Below are 8,603 nucleotides of genomic sequence, written 5' to 3' on the forward strand. Positions count from 1 at the left end.
GATACTCCTACGATGTGTACTCCTACGATACAGGCGTCATATCAGATTAACGTCGGTGGTTGCAGTGTTGGCTCCGCTTTTATAGCAGTCTAATAAACATTACACCTGTATCCCTATGATTCAGCAAGCTACCCAGTCAAAAAAAACCATTGACTCCAATTGGAATATTTCCAACTGGAACCAATTGGAAAATTTCCAATCGTAAATTAGTACACAATTGGACCAATTGGACCTATTGTAACGCGACCAATTGGTTTTTGCAGGACTGACCAATTGGTACCCCAACCAATTGGAGAGACCAAATTGGTACTCCAACCAATTGGAGAGGCCATTGGAGCGACCAATTGGAGTGACCGATTGCACCAATGTGCAACAGTAATTGGCAACAAACACAAAATTTGAGGGATACAAAAAAAGTGACTTTATTTCGTACAGAGTCCACAGGTTCTGCAGGAGTCCCTCATGGCAAGCTCCTTGGCCGCTCTGATAGAAACAGTGAAGGAATAAAAGACAAAATGAATGTGCATGCACTATAACTTGTAGATCATGGGAAAAGCTCTCCAATAACAAAAGTGTAGACAATTTCCTAACAGGTGGTCTCTGATACTGGAAAGGTAATTACAGACAATTTCTGTGTGCTGTTGCACATGAGTAATGTAGGGCATACACTAAAAAACTGCATGCACAGGCAAAATAATTTCTGTGCAAATTTATCTCTCCAACCTGAAATGTGACAATGCAATTAACCAGCTTGCAAACCTTTTGGGACATCCTTTCGATGTCGCTCAGGTTCTCTACGATGAAGCGGTTCATCTGTTTAAGTGCGCCAGGCATCAGTTCCGCAACGAGTCCTTTTTTTTTCAAGGCGCTCCTTGTAGCACTCTGTCAAACAAAAGTAAAAATGTACACGCAAGCAGATAATTTAAAGTTTCACTGGCCAAACTCAGTGAATAAGTATTAGACGTGATGAATTATCTTCCACTCACGCGTATCACCGACACTTTCCAAGGCGACAGTGGCGCCTTCCTTGGACGGTCGGGAAATCGCGGACAGTGCTTTCCTGCAAAGTGGAAGAAAAGAAAAAGAATGCAAAAGTGCTTACAGAACAGAATAAAAGACGCCATAAAAGATTTCTTAAACCGGCAGTTACCTTGCAGAGACCGTCCAAGCAAAGCTGCCGGACTCCAAACAGCCGTAATGGGGCTTTGACAAACATGGAGTCCGTTAGGGTGGCCTTTGAATGCGACGCCAAGCTGATGTTGATATTGAAGGCACTCCCAATGTCAGCCTGTAAAAAATACAAATCACAAACTCCATAAAACCCAGCAAGAACAGATATGCCGCTTACGAGTTCAACCAAAACTCAAATTGCAAGTTGCATACTGTGTCGAGGAGGTCCGCTCCTGTGTAGATTGCTCCGGCGGTGGTAGAGTGACACGCGGTGGTGTCTGTGCTGCAGCAGATGCGTTTTGATGCAGATGCAGGTGGCAGTGCCTGTGATGAATTGGCTGCACCCAAGAGAAATATAAAACACATCAGAACACTGGTGATCTTTTATTAATTGTATATAATTCTAACAAAAACCTAATCGCTGCTATTTCTACTGTGTTCTTTATGCTCATAAAAGATTGCTTACCTTGCCTGGAATCCAATGAGTCTATAAGCTTTCGTTGCAGATCCCTATTGAGAGCTCTCAGCTCTTTCAGCTCCACTTCCTGCTGCCTCACTGTAGCGCTGAGGCGGGCCACTTCTTCCTGGGCTGCAGTCAGTTGGCTATTTTGCTGCTCATGCCCTTTTTGCATGAGCTTCCTTTTTTTGGATGCCAGTAAGTCCAGCAGCGCGTTGTTGGGCTCTTCCCGCTTTTTCTTTTTTTTTGGTGTCTGTATGAGAAGGAAATGTCATCAAATACATATCACGTCACTTGCCATTAAGAAGTGCAAAAGAGACATCACTGCTATAAGAAAACTATGTTTACCTGAACGCTTTCGTCGCTGTCCTCACTGTTGCTTCCGTCAACGATTTTTGGAATTCGCACTCGCCCTTGCCTCATTTTTATTTCGAGGTCATCTTCAGACTCTGAAAAATACAAAAAAAGTTATGCTGATACTGTGCCAGCAGCCTGCTGTGGTACACAGAACATGGAGCATTATTTCACTATGAGTTCTAGATTCAAATCCCATTTTTGGCTTTTCAGCACAAAATTAGACAAGCATTGTATTACGGCGTAGTGTGAGCCCCTAAACTACCAATATTGAATAAAATTTGAAATATATGTTTGCGTAATGGGAAAGATATCCATAGTAGAGGGAAAGATATCTCAACCGCACAAAGTACAGCTAACGAGATGCCATGCAAATGCAATACCCCAACAATTAAAGGAATCCTTGTTTTGTTAACAAAACAAGGATGTTAAGTGGGGCACCAACATGCACCATTATTTATTCTCGGCGAAAAGATTTAACTATGTAGGCGCCATCGTTTTTTTTTTTTCTTTTTTTTTCACTGATAGCGTGCGATATAGAATTGCGAAATATTAAGCAAGACAGCGTTTCGAGTTTCTTTGAAACGCTGACTATCTGCGACCGATCACCGAACAAGGAACATGTAGGCATGACGACCGCCGGGGTGCAGTCTATCGCACACGTGCTCTATAATATCCCTCACTCACGCACACACAAACGTACACACACACAAACACACACACATAAATAAAAGGTTGCGGCTAATTTGAAGCAAGCTTACTTCCGACGAGAAGAATCCTGGCGCGATAGAAGTGAGCTTCGCCATGTTTGTCCGTCCATTTGACGCTGTAGAAGGTTGCCTTGAAGTCGTCGTCAGGCTTGAAGCCTTTAACATCCCCAATGTTCACAACAGCACATCTTCTGTCATCTTCATAACGCACATAAGCATGCGTAATCATCATGTGCTTCACGCGGTAATAAAGTTGTTTACCACAAGACAAAAAAAACGAAGCAGAGTGAGTGACACTGACTACCGCGTGACAGCCTCGTGGACTTCGGCCACAAACCGGCTTTGGCTACGGCACTCACTCCGACTAAACGCGAAACACGGTTGCTTTTATGTTTTCAAAAAAATTGTCATTTTTGTATTTTTATGCTTTTGCTTGACAATAACAAAAGTTAGGCGACAAACAACAATCAGGCGACAGAGGTTAGGCGACAGCTACGATTAAAAAAATAAATAACAATAAAAAGCGTTTATTACTACTTTGTTTTATTAGCATATTTGGGCTCGCTGCGTTTTTGAGATGCTTTGAGCTGATGACGTCAGCTCACAATGTGAAGGAAAAATAGCGGCGTAGCCGAGGCCGAGGGTATCCGAGGGTTACGTGTTACGCCTCGTGGAGTGGAGTGGTGCTCCCTACGACGCAGCTGGTGATAGAAGCGTGGTACGACCTGCCATACAGTCATGGAACCGCTGAAAAAACGCAAGAAGCGCGGACGTTACAAGGAATACTTACATCCTGGAGCAACGTTTTCCGTACCCAGGTCTACAGATGCATCCGCGCGGCTTCGAACGGCATCTGCAGCAGCGGTAATTCAATTTTTTTCTGGTTACTACTGTGTCGTGCGAATCAAGTGCGGAAAAGTAACCAATTATGGCTCGCTGTTTCCAGACATCCCAGCCGGTCAGCGCTTCCTGCGATATTAACCAGGATGACAGCGTAGCGATGGGCCAAGAATGCAGCGCCGAGGCATCTGCTACGCCAGTCGGGGCACATGGCATGGAATCGCAGGATCTCACAGATGATGAATTCAACAGTACCGATGTGCGCGAATGTGACCTTAACGGAAATGTTGACTTGGTAAGCATACGCGATGTACCCACTCAATTCTTTCTACAATTGGTCAAATAGGGTGTTATTATTTTTTTTTGCGATAGCAATTACACGGACACTTTCAGCTGATTTTTGCCGTTGCCTTCATGTCCCGAATATGTATAGAGGGCTTGCACAGATGTTACTGAAACTGCCATGTTGGAACACCAGCATGCGGAGACGCAATTTTCGCGATGTCACATTAATGTTATCAAAACATCACTTAGGTTCTTTCAATGTTTACGCACAGAGACGTTCCTGCCATGTCGTATGTACACATTAACGCAACTTGTTTGTCATCAAAGTCGCCATCGTGGAGTACCAGTTCATTCACAAGCTGCACCCATGATGTCGCGTGCAAGCTATCTGTATGTATATGTACAAATAAATAAAAGCCATAAAGGAAATAAATAAATCGAAAGAAAGGGTTTCTGAAGCGTGCTACCAGGATTCAAATCTGTGACAGCCAAACAACTCACTTGTGAGATTGCTAGAAGACTGCGCAATTTAAAGCAACGCTCCTAGATTTTCCTTCAAACTGTCCTTGAGACGCACACTAAAGAGTGGCCCACTCCTGTACCCACTTGCGATGTGGCATGCTGGGTTAACATGGAGCTCCTCTACCCTTACACACGAAGCTCCTCTACTTTAGGTAAACAATGCGTCGAATGCCACCGCTCAGCAGTAGACGCGGAGGAGTCGCTCAAGGCGCCGCAGTTTTCTAGAGGGAAAAAGTATCTGGGAGCGCTGTTTTGCATAGTTGACGCTTGCAGTGCGCTGGTGAAATGCGAAGTAACAACTGTGACAGTTTTAATTTGCACTCTTCCTGTGTGTGCTCTTTTCGTGTGCACTTTGCGCTTGAGTGGCCCGCTGCGTGCATTCGTTGCTTCGCCCATGTAATGAAACTGTGACTTTTTTCCATTTCATGCATTTGTTACTAATTTGACTGTATTGCTTGCCGTTAAGTGAATGGACTACCAGTTCTGCATTTGACATTTTCTCTAGGGCACTGACAAAATTAAATTCTAATACCTCTCAAATAGGCTCAAGAATAATTTGATATTTGCGCATGTTCACAAACAATAATATACTTGCAGGAAGGTCATAACCAGGATGCACAAGAGCAAGAAGAGGGCTCGAGTGAGCCATAAGCACAACATAGATATTCGGACAAGGAGAGGACTTCAGCCAAACTAGACGCTCAAGACAAAGAATCCGAACACGAGGAGGACTTGAGCCAGCCATGTGCACTAGAGGAAGTCTCTGAGCTAGAAGCTTCTTGTTTTTCAGATTCTGCCTGCATGGAGCCACCACTACTAAGTGAACTATTTGGTGAAATTGTTAAAGAAAAAGTTGCAGTTTCAAAAGGTGACATTCTGCTCATGGTGTTAAAATACTGCAGTCCAACACAGCTTGACATTTTCGGCACTGACAGAAATTTGGTTCAAATGATTAACTTGTTTTTTGAAAGACCAGTTCTTCCCATTCTAAGCACATGCTTAAGAAAGTAATTGAAAAAGCTGGCACAACAATGAATTTCCACTTCTTTTGTCCAGAATGTTCCTCGTACATAGGTGACATTGATCCAAGTTCACCCTTTCAGTGCTTGAAATGCAACCATAGCACATGTTTTTCAACGGTCAATAATGCATTCATTTTTTGTGCTTTTTGACATACCTTCACAACTCCAAAAGTACTCAAGGGATGTGACATTTTAGACCTGACAGAGCCACTTGAACCAAAAGACAGCTTTTCAGATATTTGTGATGGAGAACTTTACCGTGCCTTTGTATCCTCAACAGCAAATGCTGGGCATAGAATTAGTTTTGTGCTAAATGCAGATGGCACTCCCATTTTTAAATCGAGTGGTACTGCAATCTGGCCAATTCAGTTGCTTGTCAATGAACTGCCTGCCACACAGAGAATGCAAAAAGTGATTTTAGCTGCTTTGTGGTTTGGCAAGAAAAAGCCTGACATGGTGCCTTTTCAGGATGCATTCGTTGGAGCTGTAAATGACCTTTCTGAAAAAGGATTCGAATCTCGAGCACCGTGGCCGTACAACAACTTTCAAGGCCTTCTGCATTTGTTGCGCTGTAGATTCAGTTGCAAGGGCACCTATGCAGGGTGTAATGCAGTTTAATGCGTATCATGGATGCAATTGGTGCCTTCAAAAGGGTGAAAGAGTTTTAAATGCCACTAAGTATCCTGTACAACAAACAGTACAAGAACGAACAGAGCTTCAAATGATACAGGATATGCAAGAAGCTGTTGCTAGTGGTAGGCCTGTAAATGGCGTGAGAACAGTTTCGTCATTGATAAAGTTAGAGAATTTTAATATAGTGTGGGGGTTTGTCCCCGACTATATGCATTGCATATTACTTGGAGTTGCAAGACAGTTCATGGAACTGTGGTTGGATGACACGAACTGCAAGTTTTATATGGGAGTGCAGCAACGTGCCATTGATGCAAGAGTAATGGAGATCACTCCTCCTGCAGCCGTGAAAAGGATGCCAAGGCCAACAAGGGAGCGGAAGTTCTGGAAAGCCAAGGAATGGGAGAATTGGCTCCTATATTACAGTTTGCCAGTTTTGGAGGGAATAGCTCACAGCTCATGTGTGCAGCATTGGGCATGTTTGGTGGAGGCACTGCACATAATGCTGCAAAAAGAAATTTCATCAGCACAGCTTGCTGTATGTGAAGACCTTCTATTAGAATTTCATGTTCGAGCTGAGCTGCTCTATGGAAAGAGTTGCATGAGCTTTAACATGCACCAACTGACTATATAGCAAAGAGTGTGCGCCAGTGGGGCCCTCTGTGGGCAACTCAGCATTTTCCGTTCGAGGCAGGTAATGGTTGCCTCAAAAAGGCAGTAAAAGCTGCAAATGGAATCCCGCACCAAATCTGCCGCATGATGCAAATCGAACAAACAGTTGACGTTCTCTTGGCTACAGCTGCTGAGCCAACAGTTCTTGACTACTGCAACTCGCTGAACTCCAAGGAAACGCAGAAAACTCTTAAAGTGAATGGAGATGTTCGTTTGTTTGGGAGAGGTGTTCCCATCTCTGTACCAGGGTGGCCTGACGACACAAGTGTGCAGTATGCCCGAATGGTTAAGGAGGTGTTATTTTCACTGATAGGGACTATGCCTTGAGAAAGAGAACAATAATTCTGCAGTGCAACTGGTGGACAACACGTGTGCAGTTATAGAAAATATAATTTGCAGAAACCAGTCGGAAGTTTTTGTTGTTGTTAAGCCTTTGAAGTGCAGGCCCTTGAAGTACAGCCTTGTAACAATGCAGCACATGTTTAAAGCTGTTGAAGAACCTTCAGGGAAAATAGTAATTCCAGCTGCAAATATCATGACTGCTTGCGTGCTATTAAGGACTCAAGGAAATATCTACATATCGCCTGTGCCAAGTTCATTCACATTGTAGCTAATGTGATTAAGAGTAGCATATATATTGCCACACATGCTTTATTTTCATTTGATTGGTCTATTACACATGTAACTACCGCTCGGCACAAACTGTGCCTAAATGTGAGACTTCTTTTCTGGTAAGGTTGTGCGTGCATTTTGAGTAAGGTGGACTCGCAGTAAAGGAAATCTCTTAAATGGAACTGCTGCTTAAATGGAACAACTTCCTTTAGTATGATTGGTTTCGTACCTGAATGTTTCAACCCAATTCGTCTCTGAGTAATCGGAACTCCTGTTAAATGGATTCATGGAACATATGTTCCTGGTCCTTCCAGGTTCTATTTAATGTGAGTCTACTGTACTTGAGCTTATTGTATGACTAGCGCAGGCACCAATGGTAATGCTGGAATCTTCTATTTTGCATGTACGAAAACCTGATGCTTTTCACTATCATATACGATGACTAGCTGTGCTCGCTGTTGTCGCTGTACAGTGCGTTTTACTTGATTTTCTGGATACAAGTATGCCAAAGAGTTTTGTCTCTGTTAGTCTGACTGCCGCATTCTTCACTGACACAACCAGGTGATAACATGCCTCGCTATGTCACTTATTATCCATGTTAGTTTTCAGTCCAGTTTCAGCTGCTTTTTTTCCATGCTTCAGGTTGCACTGAGGTTCCCGTAACCGTGTAAAAGTTGTGCACCTTATGGAGAATGTAATCAGTTCAGAGGGCAATATTGGAGCACCGCGCCGCATACCGCAATGTTTGTGCGCGTAAACTCTTCACGTTCTCGTGCGGGTTCTTGCTACGGTTTAGCCGAGCCAAATTTTTGTAACGCACTTAAGAAAAACGTTATTGTGCCTCGTTGCCTCGTGCTCGCCGTTGACGGTTGTGCCGATTTGTGGACTGTGAACGTTTCTGCGCAGCCCATATCTCTGCCTGCAGGACTTAGATTGGCAAGCTTTCACAAGCAAACTACTCTTACCATCCGGTCACTTGAACTGTCGGTGGCCGTAAAGAAACCCCACGCCAACTCTTACCCGGACTACTCTGCCAACATTGAACGCATGATCAACAAGTCCCTTCCTTCAACTGAACGGTCTTTGCTGCAGGAGGTGCTCGCACGCTACGCTTCAGTCTTTGACTTTGCCCACGACGAGACGTCTACCGCTACGCCACCACCTTCACGTACGCAACACCGCATCTATACGGGCCAAGCACCACCAATACGCCAGAAGCCCTATCGCGTATCGCCTTCCGAGAGGAAAGTCATCGCCGAGCAAGTTGAAGACATGCTAAAGAAGGGCGTCATACAAGAATCGTGTAGTCCGTGGGCGGCTCCTGTCATT

The 8,603-nt window shown here is 44.1% G+C and overlaps 2 protein-coding genes across 2 annotated transcripts; one reads left to right on the top strand and one right to left on the bottom strand.

Annotated features, from left to right (window-relative positions):
• Nucleotides 1-759: 759 nt before the first annotated feature.
• On the bottom strand, nt 760-2,951 carry LOC119377288 (uncharacterized; the record flags this gene model as incomplete). The annotated part of the gene is made up of 6 exons (XM_037646821.2): nt 2,743-2,951; nt 1,976-2,076; nt 1,637-1,880; nt 1,384-1,508; nt 1,151-1,288; nt 760-882 (listed from the first exon to the last, which is right to left on the bottom strand). Coding segments are annotated over exons 1-6 (912 nt in total), but the record flags the coding sequence as incomplete, so codon positions are not given.
• Nucleotides 2,952-3,296: 345 nt separating this feature from the next.
• LOC119377289 (uncharacterized) lies at nt 3,297-4,989 on the top strand. The gene is made up of 3 exons (XM_037646822.1): nt 3,297-3,555; nt 3,638-3,826; nt 4,936-4,989. Exons 1-3 carry the CDS (start codon nt 3,430-3,432, stop codon nt 4,987-4,989), a joined length of 369 nt encoding a protein of 122 aa, XP_037502750.1. The 5' UTR covers nt 3,297-3,429.
• Nucleotides 4,990-8,603: the final 3,614 nt, after the last annotated feature.

Source organism: Rhipicephalus sanguineus, unplaced genomic scaffold, assembly GCF_013339695.2.
Source record: "Rhipicephalus sanguineus isolate Rsan-2018 unplaced genomic scaffold, BIME_Rsan_1.4 Seq4286, whole genome shotgun sequence".
NCBI classification, from domain to species: Eukaryota; Metazoa; Arthropoda; class Arachnida; order Ixodida; family Ixodidae; genus Rhipicephalus; species Rhipicephalus sanguineus.